The sequence below is a fragment of the Pezoporus wallicus genome, unplaced genomic scaffold (assembly GCF_028554395.1).
Source record: "Pezoporus wallicus isolate ANWC-B61680 ecotype Strahan unplaced genomic scaffold, APGP_CSIRO_Pwel_v1 contig_4309, whole genome shotgun sequence".
NCBI lineage: Eukaryota > Metazoa > Chordata > Aves > Psittaciformes > Psittacidae > Pezoporus > Pezoporus wallicus.
In genome coordinates this window covers 2807148-2824603 of record NW_026638191.1, presented here as the reverse complement: position 1 = coordinate 2824603, position 17456 = coordinate 2807148, and the positions used below count along the sequence as shown (strand labels likewise).

General features: G+C 43.5%; 1 protein-coding gene across 1 annotated transcript in view; it reads left to right on the top strand.

Moving 5' to 3' along the window:
• The window catches only part of ANKHD1 (ankyrin repeat and KH domain containing 1), a gene marked incomplete at its 5' end in the record, with an annotated part of 103537 nt that overhangs the window by 75060 nt on the left and 11021 nt on the right, over positions 1-17456 (top strand). Inside the window, 14 exons of the mRNA XM_057409773.1 lie at positions 702-847; positions 2312-2454; positions 3175-3388; positions 5003-5178; positions 5773-5935; positions 6865-6960; positions 7214-7330; positions 7769-7943; positions 8183-8636; positions 9064-9141; positions 10328-10474; positions 11930-12064; positions 14049-14198; positions 14499-16114. Coding sequence (XP_057265756.1) covers positions 702-847; positions 2312-2454; positions 3175-3388; positions 5003-5178; positions 5773-5935; positions 6865-6960; positions 7214-7330; positions 7769-7943; positions 8183-8636; positions 9064-9141; positions 10328-10474; positions 11930-12064; positions 14049-14198; positions 14499-16114 — 3810 coding nt within the window. The remainder of the gene's footprint in view (positions 1-701; positions 848-2311; positions 2455-3174; positions 3389-5002; positions 5179-5772; positions 5936-6864; positions 6961-7213; positions 7331-7768; positions 7944-8182; positions 8637-9063; positions 9142-10327; positions 10475-11929; positions 12065-14048; positions 14199-14498; positions 16115-17456) is intronic.

Below are 17456 nucleotides of genomic sequence, written 5' to 3'. Positions count from 1 at the left end.
TAAAAAGCCAATGGCACTGCATGCCTTCATCTGTATTTTGGAAAGGCAGTGCATCTGAGTAGTATCTTAATCAGATCTGCAAAATGTGAAGCACTTTGCTCCTGATGATTCACCCTTTACAAAAGACCTTGGCATACTAGATAGAGCAGCTGATGGGGGTAAAATGGGCTAAAATGTCAGCTAATGGGCTGATCAGTCTAGTGGGCAGTAGTTGTCAGGTATGTATCATACTGTTCTCAATAACAGAATTCAGCAGAATGTCAAATCTTCAGAGCTGAAGGAAGAAAACCACCATGCCACAATCCTTAGAACTCACACTGACTACTGGAATTACATAATATAGGCAGTGCAGATGTGTTCACTCATTGGAGCTTTATGAAATAGTAATTTGGTGGAAAGCCATGACTTCTCTAAAGTGACAAGTTGGTTGGAACTTAGTCCAGTTTGATCAGTGCAAGTTTAGATTTCTTTTGAAGAGCCTTTAATTCTATTTGGAAAGAGTTAAGAGCCTAGATGTGTCAGGGTCAGAATAGGGCTAGGAAATAGTCTGAGGTTGTGGCCTATACCAGGAAGCCCCAGTCTGAGGAAGACATGTCTGATCAATAGAAGTCGCTGTGAATTAACCCTTTTGTTTGTTTCTGCTCCTTAATAATACTTTTGAGATTCTCAAGGTTGCTTTTAACGTATTCTCTTGTTACTAGGTTTTACGCCTTTGATTCTGGCTGCAACTGCTGGACATGTTGGTGTAGTGGAAATACTTCTGGACAAAGGTGGGGATATTGAAGCACAGTCCGAGCGCACAAAGGATACTCCCCTTTCGTTGGCATGCTCTGGTGGACGCCAGGAGGTATGGGCATATTGTCCTCCATGAGTTTGAGTTGTCATTTGTAGACAGTTTTTTCTACAGGATTTGGTTTTTTTTGTTGAAGGTATAATAAATCATCCTTTTGCTGGAAGGTTTTTGACCTGTAGAAGGGTGGTTAATTCAAGTCTTGTTCCTCTTCCAAGAGGAAGGGGAATTTATTCATTTCTCCTTTGGCTGTGCCAGTTCTGTTAGCTAATGTTTATTGTAAGTTGTTGTTGTTCTTCTTCATTCTTCTCTGCGAGGTAAGTACCTTTGTGAGGGAGGTAAAGATATTTGCTGAACCACTTTGTTCACTGAATACCTCCCTTATGCATCCTCCCTGTGCTTAAAACCAAAACAGCCAGTGCAGGCACAGAAAGACAGAAACTGGAATCTTGTGCTGGCAGGACATGGGCTTAGTGGTAATGTGCTAGGCTGGTAAGTGCAGGTGCAATGCAGGGCATATTATACTGGCCTGTTAAAGGGTGTTTCAGGTTTTTCTCAGCTTTTTTTTTGGGGGGGGCGGGGGGTATATCCTTCCTAGTTTAGTCATGGGCATGCTGTCTTAGATAAAAGATACCACAGAGATGGCAAAGAGCTCTGTGACAAATATGGGAGCGCTAAGTTTTGGAACTTGAACGGATTAAAACAGTTGGCCAAAATTGGAAGGTTTTCGCTTGATTTCTGAATTGCAAATCTTTAACAGTAAAAGTGCTGCTTACAAACAAGAGATCAGTGTGGCCTGTGAGAGCATTACTTATTGAACTACTTAAATCTTTTGTTCTTTCTTTGTTTTCTTATGCCAGAATCTACCTCTGACATAGCAACTTAGTTTCTGGTTTAGCAATTTAGGAGGCAGCCTTTTTTCTGGCTTATCTGAAAATCATTTAGCCTATGTTAGGAATAAAATGAGGCCCACTGAAGTGCAGTACATCACCAGAAATGTTTTAATTTTTCCCCTTCTATTTGTTTACAGCAGCTTCTGTAGAGAAGTCCTTCCTCATGCTTGTTCCATTAACATGAGTCTGTCTGATTTTTACCATGTGTTTTGCTAGAAGGACCATATGATACAGATGGTCAAACTTGGCTTCAGTGTCATTTGAATTAAGGTGGTGGGAGTTTCTGAAAATGATGCTCAAACAGTGAGAGAGATTATGACAGTGGGATAGATCACTTGTTTGCAAACTTAAGATTCCCAGGAAGAGATTCACTTGCATTTTTGATGAGGTGAAAGAATCTTCCTGCCTGCACTGTAGAACCCACACAGATCAGCTGATGCTAAGTCTGCACAGCCTCTGTGTAAAAATAAAGCCAAACAGGATAGAGATTTTCACGTAGAATCATATCTATTGACAAAGGAAACTGGTAGCACACTGGGAGGCTTTGAGCATGTGATGACATCATTTCACTTCTTGGATAACAGTGAAGGCCACTGTATGTCTTTTAATATGCATGCTGTCTTTTCAGGTGGTTGATCTGCTGTTGGCCCGGGGAGCAAACAAAGAACATAGGAATGTGTCTGACTATACACCATTAAGCCTTGCTGCATCTGGTGGCTATGTTAATATCATCAAGATTCTTCTCAATGCTGGGGCAGAAATCAATTCCAGGTAATGTGCTGGCTGCACACTGAGGCTGGGACCTCTAGTGCTTTCAGACCTCCTTGCAGCCTTTCTACATGGTGTTAGCTTGTATGTTCACTTTATCTTATTGCTTTTAAATTAGCTATCACAAACTTCATTTCCCTTTTACCTAAATTTTCAGGAATTACTGTAGTATGGAAACCTATTCCTTCTCTTTCCCACCATTCTGAGATATAGTAGCCAAGCTATTTCTGATAGAATCAGGTCAAAGAACCAGCCAAAGCAGTCTGGGCAACTCTGCATGTGTTTGAGGATGTCTTTTTCAGTAAGACCAACAAATGTATACAGCTATATCACCTAAGCCTCCTCTTTATTCATTTTAAGGAAACTAATGTATATTTTATCTAGCTACAGCAGTGCTAGAAGCATGCTTTTTCTGAATGAATCAGTGCAGCCTTAGTTTTCTTTTAATATATATAGTTGAAAGCTTATGCGTGCTTCAGCCCTCTGAATGTTTAGAAGCTGACATGTATTTTCCTCGTGTATAAATTGGAGTTGTCTGTTGCATGTAGTTAATCTGCTGTTTTCTCCTTACAGTTCAGAGATGTTAGTATTTTAGGTCAGTGCCTATATTTGTGTAAGTTATATGTCCCTTTCTGGCTTCCAACAAAGCATTTTGGTCCTCTTGGATACACTTAGGTTTCCCAGAGCATTCCTGGGAGCTGCAGTTTGTCTCTTTCCCCTCAGGACTGGCAGCAAGCTTGGCATTTCTCCTCTGATGCTGGCTGCTATGAACGGCCACGTCCCTGCTGTGAAGCTACTGCTGGACATGGGGTCTGATATTAATGCCCAAATTGAGACCAACCGGAACACAGCCCTCACCCTGGCCTGCTTCCAGGGCCGAGCAGAGGTGGTCAGTCTGCTCTTGGACAGGAAGGCCAATGTTGAGCACAGGGCAAAGGTACGTGTGGGAATTGTCTTTCCTCATGACTTCTACCAGGTGATTTCTCTGAGTCATCAAGTTGCTTCAGATTTTCCTGTTCCTTTGAGCTTCTCCAGAAGCAGAGGACTACTTCTCTTATAAGTCCTCCTTCTCAGAGGACTTATTACATCATAGAATCATAGAATAGTTAGGGTTGGAAAGGACCTTAAGGATCTTAAGAACATCACCCCTGTCATGGGTGGGGACAGCTCACACTAAACCATGTCACCCAAGGCTCTGTCTAACCCGGCCTTGAGCACCACCAGGGATGAAGCATTCACAACTTCCCGGGGCAACCCATTCCAGTGCCTCACCACCCTTACAGTAGAGAACTTCCTCCTTATATCCAATCTAAACTGTTTAAGGTTGAACCCATTACCCCTTAGTCCTATCACTATAGTCTCTAATGGAAGAGTCCCTCCCCAGCATCCTTATAGGCCCCCTGTAAGGACTTACTGAATGTCCTGAAATAAGATTGAAGGTCTTCTTACAAAAAAAATAGAAGTATCAGTGGTAATGAATTCTTTGCACTAGGGAAAAGCTGCCTGGTCCTCCTGAGTTCCGAATGAAACTTAGATTGACTTTTGTTCTGTAGTACTGAGAAACTTTGCAGGTTGAAGCTTGACATGGTGCTTTTGACAGATACAAATTTTTACATGTAAGTGAAGTCCAGGCAAGAAGAGAACAGTGGTGCTTACACTGATTCTCAGATAGAACAGATTTTTTTGTCTACAACAGAAGTAGTGCAGTCAAACTTTGTAAAGCTTTTACGTTGCTGTAGAACCCATGGCTTCAGCACTGTGACTTTCTGTGCCTCTGAAATGCTCCACAGGTCCCATCCTTTGGTACTCTGGGACAGCTTTGTGTCTCCTGCCATAAAGCAAGCTTAAGGCTTGTGTAGACAGCCAGACTGATTTCCCCAGCACAAAGGAAGTTTTGGTAACTCCTAAGGCTGCTGAAATAATTGCTGTGTCTGTTTACCCTGCCTGCTCCTGGAATGACTGGCTGGAGGAAAGGGGATATGGATAAAAGCCAGCTCTGCAATGGTCAGTTGGGCATGTTGGCAGCTGGTGTAAGTTTATTTCACAGTCTAGCCTGGCAACTGAGCTGGGCCCAGGTCAGTCTCAGTGCTAAGGCAGGCTACAGAGAAGCTGAAAGAGCCAGTTTCTGAGCATTTCTATAGAAACACTTGTGTCTTCATTTGGATTTGGTCTAACATCTGGTTTAGAGATACTGTTGTAAACTTTGGTTTTGCTGTTCAGACAGGTATCTGGTGGTGCTTAGTCAACATTTGCCTGGGTTTGTATAAATCAAAGCCCAAAAGTATTTGGTGTTTGGGTTTTTTTTGTTTGGGTTTGGGTGGGGTCTTTTGGTTGAGTGTTTTGGGGAGGTTTCTTGTATGGGTTTTTTTTGTGGGTTTAGGGGTTTATTTTTTTCTTTTTAGAAAGAGACTGCTTGAAGTTAGGCTCCTAAACTAAATATAAACCAGCTAAATAAAAAATCTGATTTCCTTATGTAGAAATCATTTATGTGTTATCCAAAGAAGGTACACTGTACACATGTCAAACTGCATAGCTCTTTTTCTTTGCACAGACTGGTCTCACGCCTCTGATGGAAGCAGCTTCGGGAGGATATGCAGAGGTTGGAAGGGTTCTCCTTGATAAAGGAGCGGATGTTAATGCTCCTCCTGTGCCTTCCTCAAGAGATACAGCTTTAACAATTGCGGCAGATAAGGGTCACTACAAGTTCTGTGAGCTCCTGATTAATCGGTAAATCACTTCTTTTCATGAGTGTCACACTTACTCTGTAGCTGTGTTCATCTGTAGCAGATGTCTCCTGCATCTGAGAGCACGTTGTTGCATCTGTTCCCTACTCTCCAGTGTTATCCTGGAGTATCCTGGTACTCTAGTGTTAATTAAGCTGAGCAGGCAGCTGGGGCGAAAAGTAAGCAAATAGTGTCTGGTTTGGCAGCTCTCTTGGCTGTGTGTTAATCCAGCAATTCCCACATGAGCATTTCGCCACTGTCACTTGGGGGACAAAGGCTGGCAGTAGCTCTTGAGCTCTTCAAGCAGAACCTAAAGTATCAAGGGGTTGCTTGGTCCTGTGGGTAGACACCACATTCATGATAATGTAAAGGACTTGTGGTTGCTGTGGTGCATCAAGTGAGTGTGTGTTTCTGTGAGGGAGGTTTAAATAATCCCTGTGTCACTACAGTGCAACTTAAACAGCAGGTTTCAGGGACGGAATTTCTCTATCTAGCCACTGTACTTCAGGAATTAAAGTTGAATAAAGTACTTGGATCTCTTGTAATCTTACCTCCTGACTTCCACCTTTATGTATTCCCTGTTTCACTGGATTTTTAGAGGAGCACATATTGATGTTCGTAACAAGAAAGGAAACACACCCCTGTGGTTGGCTGCTAATGGGGGTCACTATGATGTGGTTCAGCTGCTTGTGCAAGCAGGAGCAGATGTGGATGCTGCGGATAACCGGAAAATTACACCTCTTATGTCAGCATTTCGTAAGGTAGGAAACCAGCTTAATTGTATATGTCAATGAGAAATGTTTGCAAATCACAGTTTGTCATTTGGTCTTAAATCGGAATGCTTGGATTTGGAAGAATCAAATATAACACAGCAAAATTACTATTTAGATAAAATGCCGTCATCTGAGTATGTCACACAGGTCTCATTTTTGAGAGGTGAAAACCTTTGTTCCATAAACAATGGTAAGTTTTATTTCCAGTTCTGCACTGTCCAAAAACTGTTAGAGATTTCACTGCTTTGATACTGAGATAGTCCCTTCTAAATTCCTGCAGATTGTACTGCTTGTGTCAGTTCTGCTTTTGAGAGGAACAGACTACCAGCCTGTAGCAAGCTTGTCCTGAATCTTCTGTGCTTCTGTTCTGTTCCTAACTTGAGTGGAACATTTTTTGTAGTTGAAGATGGTTACAGCTTTTCTTCTTGGCAGGCAAGGACATAGGTTTCCTCAGTTTTGTTAGAATCACAGAATAGTTAGGGTTGGAAAGGACCTGAAGATCATCTAGTTCCAAGCCCCCTGCCATGGGCAGGGACACTTCCCACTGAACCATGTCACCTGAACATGGATGTTGGATGTAAGGAGCATAGCTATAGCAGAGGAATTGATTAATAGTGGCTGCTTTGCCTTCAACAGCATATCAAATAAGTGTACAGCTTTTTTGACAAACAGCAATACTGAGCATGCCACTGCTGGCCCTCTGTTGCTTTCAAATAACTTCAGAAGCAACAGCTGGATGCTTTCTGTGTGGTTGCACAGGGTACCCCGTCAGTGATACCTTCCTTCCCAAACAGTACCAGACATGTTTTTGCTAATCTTCAGTCTTTTTCATTGGACTGAGTGATACCAAACTTGTCAACTCTGATCATGAAAATAGAGTTGTGTACAAGAGATTAGAATTTTCTTTGGTGTTCTAGGGGCATGTGAAGGTAGTTCAGTTCCTGGTGAAAGAAGTTAACCAGTTCCCTTCGGACATTGAGTGCATGCGATACATAGCGACAATAACAGACAAGGTGAGTTTGACTTGGGGAAAAGACCCTGATCATTTATTTTCACTGTAATTATACATGAGAAATTCTTAAGTATTTGAAAACTGAATGTACATGTTCACTCATGCACATAAATATATCCTCATATAGAGTCCAGTTCAGTTGAAATGGTTTGTATGGTTATGAATAGAAAGATGCTGCTGTTGCATTGTTAGAGTAAGCTTCACTCCTCAATTGTAGTTTATTATGGAGATAATAAGACAAGTTTGCATTCCAGGACCTGTTGAAAAAATGTCACCAGTGTGTGGAAACAATTGTGAAAGCTAAAGACCAGCAGGCTGCAGAAGCAAATAAGAATGCAACTATACTGCTGAAGGAGTTAGACCTGGAAAAAGTGAGTAGAGAATTGCGCCACACAGCATAAGGGTTTGAGCTGTATATTAAAAGTGATTAAAATTATAGTTCTTCTGTAAAATATTCTGGGAGATCTTTTTGATTCAAAGATGTGAATGTTGCTGCAAAAATATCAATGACATTATTTTGAGAAAGGACTGAGCTGGTAAGAGATTTTGTTAGTTTTATAGTAAAATTATGTTTCTATACCACCTCTGTTTTGGTTGTTATTGTGTTGGAATTCCTTAGTTTGGGGACCAGCTAATCCTCTTGTTCCATAGGGTCTGCCCAGTTTCCATGTAAATGATTCAGTGTGTGACAAAGCCATTTTAATCCATCCTGCCCTCTCCTTTCTTCATCTCCCCCAGATTTTTAGGGAAGATCAGAATTAGAATTTAGTCTGTGTAAAAATGTTTAAATATGGATCCTTTTCTCCTAGTCAAGAGAGGAGAGCAGGAAACAAGCTCTTGCAGCTAAAAGGGAGAAAAGAAAGGAAAAGAGAAAGAAAAAGAAAGAGGAACAAAAAAGAAAACAAGAAGAAGATGAAGAAAACAAGCCTAAAGAAACTCTGGAACTGCAAGAGGATGATGATGAAGAAGAAAATGATGATGAAGGTAAAGAACAAGTATTTCTATGAACAATTAGTAGTTGTGGGAGTGACTTTATTTAACCATCTGGGTAAGGGGATCTGTTGACAGCTGCCTTCTGTGGTACTGCAGCATCCTTTCACAGCAAAACCCCTTTGCTCACACACAGACATCCTCAGCCGTGTTGCAAGGGGCAAACCTTCAGTCAGGGCACTGATGCCTGTATGGTGTGCACTTTGATTGTATGTCAACTGTTTTCCTTTTAGTGGAGCAAGAAATTCCTATAGAGCCTCCTAGTGCAACTACAACAACCACCATTGGGATTTCTGCAACTTCCACTACTTTCACAAATGCCTTTGGGAAGAAGAGAGCTAATGTGGTGACTACCCCCAGCACAAACAGGAAAAACAAGAAAAACAAAACAAAAGAGACTCCTCAGAACATGCAGATAATTTTGCCAGATCAGCATATATCTCTAGCCCAGCAAAAGGCAGATAAAAATAAAATAAATGGAGAGCCAAGAGGTGGTGGTGCGAGCGGGAACAGTGATTCGGATAACTTGGATAGCACAGACTGCAATAGTGAAAGCAGCAGTGGAGGGAAGAGCCAGGAGCTGAACTTCACAATGGATACGAACTCCTCGGAGCGGCGCTACGCCTCCCTGCTTATCCCCTCTCAGGAAGAGAAAACAAGCACCTCAGCTTCAAAAACACCCACAAGGTGAGGCTGCCACGTTGCTCCTGTCATTTCACAGGGTTTTACTTAAGCCAACATGGCCTTTCTGTAGCTGAAGCTTTATACCAGCTGGTACATTCCCAAAGTCTTGAGAAACTGAGTTTGCTTGGATTTTGTGGCTGTTAAATAATCCTGTCGAGTTTGTTGAACATAACCTCTTTAAACTGGTACAGATAAGACTTATTTTCTTTTTGCATTGCTGGCTAGTTTTTAACACAACTTCAGCAAAACAGCTGGTTTTCTCTGCCCTGTTTAATCATCCATGTTGCATTGTCAACTTTATTAGGATAGATTTTAAAGTGAATATGCCGGATATTGCTTATAATTTATTTACAGAAGTGGCTTCATTACGTTTTGATTGTTTTATGGTTTCATCACTAACTCATTTGGATTGCAATCTTTTTGTTTTAAGGAGGGAGGAGGTTGATGACTCTGAGCATTTCACCTGCCAGGTTGATGGCCAGTTTGACTTAAACTTGTCAAGCCAGAGGTGAGAGTCAAAAGAACTGGACGGATGTACAGGGGCCGTGTGAATGGTTTGGAAGGCGGTTCAGTTGCCAGGGAATTTGCTAATAACTTTCATAACACCATTTCTGAGTAGGTCATTGGCCTGATTCAAAAAGCTGAGATCCCCTCTGAATCCGTAGTGTTTGCTTATTCTTATATGTAAGTAGCATGAGCCTGATCCTCTGTAGTTTTCTTTCTTTTCCTACATTAAGGGAGGGCAGAGGGTGTGGGGCCTGATGTGCAGGACACCTGCCTGAGAACCCAGCTTCAGGGAGAACACAAACGGTATGGGATGAGAAAGGGCAGCAACTGGGAAGGCTGTCACCAGGTAGCAGTTGGGACTGACTTTTTCCTTTTTCCCCAGATTGAAATTAGGTGCAGAATGAGTGGATTTGTTTGTTTTGGATTACCCTTAATGTTAGAAATTATTGTCCTATTTTAGGAACATAATTTGTTCCTACCTTGGACCCGTCTCCTACAAAAGCCCTGGAATGCTGTGCAGTTCACACCAGCAGGACTAACTAAATGCAAACTCATAACTCCCTGTTAGAAGTGGTGCTTCTGCTAGATGAAGTACGCCTGAGAAACAAGACCTTATGTAAATACCAAAATGGGTCTGGTGTATTTTATTGACCTCTGCAGGTGCTCTTTGGCTCTTGCACTAGGCAGACTTTGAATATTATTTCTAAATTTGCTCTTCCCAAATTCCTCTTCTCCGTAGTCATGGACATGCTGATGACAAGGCTGCTGTAATTGAAACTTAGACTTGGTAATGATGCTTTACAGAAAACGTACCTACAGAAGAACCACAATGAGATTCATTCTTTCATATGCATTTTCTTGTTTTCCTTGCCTCAATCTTAACTGAAGCATGAGGTCTTCCTCCCAGCTGTGGCACAGGTGTGCTGGATTGAATCACATAAGGCTAGCTTTTCAATCATTTATGAAGATTTTTCCTGTGGTTTTGTATTTAGCACTCCACTGTTTGGAGCAAAGGTATAGGCTGCGGACTGAAGGTAAAAAAACTACCTAGAAAGTCACGCAACAGTTTTTCCAGGTAGAGAATAAGAGTAAATTCAGTTCATGCTAGTAGTTTTAAGGTGCAGAATGTACACTGGAATGCTGTCATTTTATTCTGTAATGTGTAATTGGCACGTTTCTGTTCTCAGACTTGATGGTGAAGGTCATTCGAATTCTCTGTCAACTACTTATAAACCTGTTTCCCTGCCTCTGACCTCTCCAAATGTGAAGCTGAATCTGACTAGTCCAAAAAGAGGCCAGAAAAGAGAAGAGGGCTGGAAAGAAGTGGTTAGAAGGTAAAGACTTTAATTGTATGTTAAGAACTGTCTGTGAGCTTTTTGACTTGTGATTATTCTCAAATGTAGGATGTCCAGAAAGCTTATTTGTGTAATTAATTTATTAAAAAATCTACCCCCTTACTCTTGCAGTGCTGTGAAAACAAACTGCAGCTCTTAATGTGTAGCAATTCCTTGCTAACTTAATATGAATGGGTTACGAACATTTTACTTGGCACAGGGCTTTTCTTTCCCTGTGACTGGAGTAAAGGATGTGGGGATAAAATAAAAGGGGAGGGAGCAGATGGCAGTGGAAAGCTCCTACACTGGATGATTACCTGCACTTGAACTAAAGGCAGGATGGGTGTTGGTAGAGGAGAGGTGGAGGATCTCTTCAAGGCTAAAATTCATTGTGCTTTAGCCACTGATGTTGATTGCTGATTCTGTGAAACATTTGTCACCTTAAAGTGAGTGCTAGAACTGCAATTAGATGAAAGATTTTCCACAGAGCAAACTTGCCTTTTGAAAATGTACTGGGGTTTATTACGTGGCCATTAACACCCCAGTACCTTTTCTGTAACCTTTATGACATCTTACCAGAAGTAATAACTTGTAGCTACTACTTGTTCTACTGCTGGTTCTACTTGTAACTAGAAGTGATAATCTGGCTTTCCTTTTTGTTCCCTTTATCAAAAAGGAATACATCATGGACATAGAAGTGTCACATGCTCTGGGTGCACTCATGATGCCCTCTTGCTTTTGTGTTCTGCAATGATAGTGACCAAATATGCTCGTTTTGGAGAATTTTAGGCTGTGTGCAAAGAATGTAATTGTACAGAGGATTTAATGCATTCACATTTGTGGAAGCCATCGACTGTTCAAAACAGTTTAGTCTGAATGCTTTAAGTATTTGAACTCTTAGAGAGTTGGTTCAGACTGTGCCTTTTGTGTTCACCAGTGGGGCTCTCCACTGTGACATGGCCTTGCTTACACGTATGGTTGCAGACTGCCCACCACGTGGTGAGTCCTGCAGCCATGAGACCATTGAACAATCAGCTGACTTTTCCAGAGCTTCACACAGACCCCACCGTGGATCCTGGAGCTGCTCCATCTCTCCTCCTTGGGTCTCTTGAGTTTCATAGGCTTGGTTCAGCTGGTTGGTTGGGTATTGCCTGCTCTTCTGCTGGAGATGGTAGGGTCCTAGAGATGGCATTCAGAATCTGACCTTTCGTAAGAAGTTCTGCACAGGTGTTTGCTGTTTCTTGACTTTTGAAGCATGTGTCCTGCCAAAGAGCTTTTTGTCAACTTTAGATGCACATGCAAAATGCCCAGGAGCTGCATGCCTTCCAATCCTAAAGCCTCTCCTGCTCCCAACAAGAATTCTTCTCCTTCCTTCTCCCCATGAGTAACTCCCTGGCTAGAAGGGAAGTCTATCAAACAATTAACCAATGCAAACATCCCTTCTGCCCTTGACAGGCAAGTAGGCAGAGTTTTGAAAGACCCTCCCCCCAGCAACACTCTGCAGCCAACACCAATTGAGCAATTTCAGCTGCAGAGAGGAGGGCGCTGCTGCTCGGGAGCAAAAAGGTACCGTTTGGGGCACTTGTCAAGGTAAAAACCATCAAGCTTGGTGGGTGGGGAGGGAAACGGCAGTGGGTGATGAGTGGGGCTTGGGCACTGGGAGAGGAATGTCTCCATGGGTGATGGCATGGGGTGGAAGCAACCAAAGGTATGGTTAGGAGCCCTGTGATTAATGTGGGTGTGTCTTGAGAGTTAGGTGATGATGCAAGCTCTGGTTTGGGGAGGGAGTGACTGGGATGTCTAGCTTGAGAGGGGAGCCTTGGGATGTAGGGGAGAAGAAAGCCCAAGGCATGGCAGGGGCGATTGGAACAAATTTTCTAAGTTTCCAAGACTGGAATAGCTAAGCAAAGCTGAAGCTTTTTCAGGGTGTGCTGGTGGTCTGTACAGTGTCCAGAGGGGTCTGCACTTTGGTCACAGTGGTTTCTGAAACACCTTTGAGTCCTCTCTAATTGTTAGGTGTTGAACTGTCACACATCACTGATAAGCTTGAAAGCAGTGTATGGGCTTGAGAGGTCTAGCCCATACATCAGTCAGTGGTGACCCAGAGAGACCTTGGCTCCGCTCTGGATGCAAGCACAGGTCATGTTCAAAGACTTCCCAGTTCAGTGCCTGCACTGACCCACCAAAACTACATGAATTATAAAGTCCTCAATTGATGTGTTTCTCTGAACACGTGGGTCAGTGCTGTGCCTGCTTCTGAAAGTCTGTGCTGCTTTCAAGGTGCCTTGCAGCAGCTCCTTAAATCACACACACACACACACAGAGTATGCTAGAGATTGGAAGGGACCTTGAAAGATCATCTAGTCCAGTCCCCCTGCCGGAGCAGGAACACCTAGATAATGTTACACAGGAATGCGTCCAGGCGGGTTTTGAATGTCTCCAGGGAAGGAGACCCCACAACCTCCCTGGGCAGCCTGTTCCAGTGTTCCGTCACCCTCACTGAGAAGAAGTTTCTTCTCAAGTTTAAGTGGAACCTCTTGTGTTCCAGTTTGTACCCATTACCCCTTGTCCTATCATTGTTCGCCACTGAGTAGAGCCTGGCTCCGTCCTCGTGACACTCCCCCTTTATATATTTATAGACACTTACAAGGTCACCCCTCAGTCTCCTCTTCTCCAAACTATAGAGACCCAGCTCCCTCAGTCTTTCCTCATAACGGAGATGCTCCACTCCCTTAATCATCTTCGTTGCCCTGCGCTGGACTCTCTCCAGCAGCTCCGTGTCCTTCTTGAACTGAGGGGCCCAGAACTGGACACAGTATTCCAGATGCGGTCTCACCAGGGCAGAGTAGAGGGGAAGGAGGACCTCTCTCGACCTACTAACCACCGCCCTTCTAATACACCCCAGGATGCCATTGGCCTTCTTAGCCACAAGGGCACAGTGTTGGCTCATGGTCATCCTGTCGTCCACTAGGACCCCCAGGTCCCTCTCCCCTACACTGCTCTCTAAATCACAGAACTGCACAATTTAACAATCTTCTATCCACCTTGCATGGTGTCGCCAATAAACTTTCTGATCTTGAGGCCTGAGGTGAGCACTAAAAGGGTTGTCAATGCAAGTGTTACAGACCTTTTTCCTGAGAAAGCATTGGAAAACCGCCTTCTCCTTGCTGTGAAGCCTTTCTATAAATGATCAAAGTAGCTAAGCCATGGACTTTTATATTTGAAGCAGCACTATTTATGTAAATTCAGTTTGGTGAGCTAAGGATTTGTCTCACTTTGAAGATACACATGGTAAGATAAAATCCCCAAGTGTTTCTGAAGCAGTGTGAGGCAGATACAGCTGTGTTAAGAGTGGCAGAATAAATGCTTCTCAGGATCATCTGGTACTGAGAGTGATGAGTGATTTGAGTGGAGGAGTATGAGAGGCTCCAAAGGGTGAAGAAGTGATCAGCAGAAAACCACTTGCTGCCCTGAAGCTTGATACTATTGCTTCAGCCCCTTGTCAGACAGCAAGGGACTTTTGTATGCCTTTGAAGTTTGAATACATCTCGGATTTGATATCTTTGTGATATAGGTCAAAGAAGTTGTCTGTCCCAGCTTCTGTTGTATCTAGAATAATGGGAAGAGGTGGGTGCAACATCACAGCAATTCAAGATGTCACTGGTGCCCATATTGACGTTGATAAGCAAAAGGATAAGAATGGAGAGAGAATGATCACTATAAGGTACAGTATCTAGAAATGAAAGTCATGAGTTAGTCCACAATGTCATTTATGGGGAAGTTTGCTTTTTAAGACAGGGCATATTTAGCTTCTTTGTTCTAGAAGAGAACATACTTTACTGCTGCCAAAGTATGCTGAAAGTCTGCTTCAGAGATAATCATGAAGATATGCAAAAGTCAGAAAATAACTTCCTGGAGTACACATGCAATAGGCTTGCAGATCAGTATAAAATCGAGGCTATGGAACATTGCACAAAGTGGGGGTTCCTTTTGCAAAAGGTAAATCTGCTTGTATTTAATCTAGGGGCGGTACGGAGTCAACACGATACGCAGTGCAGCTCATCAATGCCCTCATTCAAGATCCTGCCAAGGAACTGGAAGACTTGATTCCTAAAACTCACATAAGAACCCCTGCTTCGAGTAGCAAATCAATCCATGCAAACTTTTCATCTGGGGTCAGCACTGCGACTGCTTCAAACAAGAACTCCTTTCCCCTCGGAGCACCACCCCTTGTCACATCGCAGTCATCAACACTATCTACTTTCCAGCCTACCAACAAACTGAACAAGAATGTCCCAGCCAATGTGCGCTCATCTTTTCCAGTGTCTCTTCCTCTAGCTTATTCTCACCCTCATTTTGCCTTGCTGGCTGCCCAAACTATGCAACAGATCCGGCACCCTCGCTTACCTATGGCCCAGTTTGGAGGAACTTTTTCACCTTCACCGAACACTTGGGGACCATTCCCAGTGAGACCAGTTAACCCTGGCAGCACAAACAGCTCTCCAAAGCATAACAGTTCAAGTCGTGTAGGTAATCAGAATGGAAATATCCTACAGACGGAGTCTCCTGGATTAGCTACTTCTACTTGTCCCATTACTGTCTCTTCTGTAGCTGCTTCCACCCAACCGTTGTGCGTGACCAGTAATCGGACTCCCTCGTCGGTCAGGAAGCAGTTGTTTGCCTGCGTTCCCAAGACAAGTGCTGCAGCAACAGCAATCTCAACTGTGACGAGCACCTGTAGCACTATGCCTTCAGCTTCCTCTGCTCCCCCAAGCAATGGGCAAGTGCCCCCAGCATTTCTGCCATCTAATGCTCCCCAAGCGCAGCATTCCGCGCTGAAAGCGGACTCTTTCTCAGCTGTCTCAGCACCCAAAGAGAAGGTGGCAGCACCAGACCAGCCCGCTGCAAGTGCGTGTGCACCGACTTCAGTTGCAAGTAGTTGCAATATGTCAGCAAGCAGCAACTCGGGAGTCACTGAAACGCGCCCTTCGAGCAGCCCTGCTCCGCTAAACAATGTCCAAGATGAGATACTGCCAACCAGCATGTCAGAGATCAGTCCTTCCGTGCCGATGCCTTTTTCATCCAGCTCAGAAACTGCTCCTTTAAGCTTAGCGTCACCCAGGTCAGTTGTTGCAGATAATCAGGACAACAGTAATTTACCTCAAGTAGCTGTACCAGCACCTCGAGTTACTCACAGGATGCAGTCCAGAGGTTCTTTCTATTCAGTGGTACCAAATGCAAACCTCCATCAAGATCCTCAGTCTATTTTTGTTACAAATCAAGTTCCTTTAACACCTTCTCAAGGTCCACCTGCTGCAGTGCAGCTTTCGTCAGCCATGAACGTTATGAACGGTTCTCAGATGCACATTAACCCAGCAAACAAATCATTGCCTCCTACCTTTGGGCCAGCAACTCTCTTCAATCACTTTAGTAGTCTTTTTGATAGCAACCAGGTGCCAGCTAACCAAGGATGGGGAGACTGTCCACTCTCAACCCGAGCAGCAGCTGACCCATCCTTCACTGTTCAGTCTACCTTTCTGAATAACTCTGTGCTAGGACATGTGGAAAACGTGCATCCTGACAACTCCAAGGCTCCTGGTTTCAGGCCACCTTCCCAGCGGGTTTCGACTAGTCCTGTAGGTAAGTCATTACAGTCATGCACTGGACAAAATTCTTTCTCCAACCATTACACTTTGATCATCTCAAACTGAGAAGTAGTTTACAAATGACAGAGAATACTAACGTAATGAGAATGGCCTACTTTTTCCAAGTGCTCTTTAAAACATTGATGATTTTTTCCCTCTTTTCTTCAGCTCTTTTAGGATGTTAGGTGTTGAGAACATTGCAGACATTCCATTGATTGTCCACTGTAAGACACAGGAGTTCTTCTACCTGTTTGTATTGCTCAGAGTAGCATTGATTATAGCTTTTGGGTTGCAGTAGAACACAGGATTTGGTGATACCGAACATGAACCAGTGGGCCCAGGACTCTTGGCAGGCTCCAGCTGCTAGAGTGACTGCATGCAGTGCTTCAGTGTTTGATCTGAGACTCCAGCCTGATCCAGTTGAGGGTAAACTCTCTGTACTTTCAGTCTCTACCACTGTAGGATTTTAATAAGCTTATGTTGTGCTGTGAGAAATTGGTGTGCTACTGCATGGTGTATTTTATTACAAAGTCCCTGTTTTTCTGCTGTTAAGTACAGCAGGTGAAGCTTATCTGCATTTATTTGAAATGGATTAGGAACAGTCAGTGAGCTGCCTACTCTTGCTGTGCTCTGCCTAAATGATTTTTATCATCTTAGTATTCAAACGATGCTGCAGGCAACTGACTAGCCATTTGACTGGAAAGAACCCTTAAGGAATCTAGTCTGCACCCCCCTCTTCTCCCCTTCATTCTTGCCATAATGGCTTTATGGTGCCTTGGAGTTGTCATTACCCCTGCAGTGTTTGGCACTCCTGTGCCACATCCTGCCCAGCACAGTAGCAGAACCAGATGTAGCTACAGCTGTGGGAGTTAAAATAACTGGACCTTGTTCCTGAGGCTGCTAATAAAAGAATTGCCAGACCTTCCTCAGCAGACTCCAGACATACTTTATGTTGGCTCAGCTTTTTGCCTGCAGTGCTCTGTGTTGGGAGTTGGCTGTTGCTTGGAATACCCCTGGGGAAGGAAGCTTATGGCAAGGGGGATCTGCTGATTTATTTATTTATTTTTTTTTCTCATGGTCACATCTTGCATATACAGAGACAGCTGTTCCCTTAGGCTAAAGTCATCCCAGTTTGTCCCTGGGAAAAATGTATTGGTCCTTTCTGTATCCTGAAATGACTGTTCCTATTTAAAAGGTAGCCTGAATCTTTTTCTTACCCAAGTTAGGAAGGTTAGGTAGATACCCAAGGAGAGCTCACGCAGTTTACCGGAAGGACATAAGGGTTACCTGGAGGACATAAGGGTGAAGTTGCTCTCAACTGAAGCTGGAATTCGATC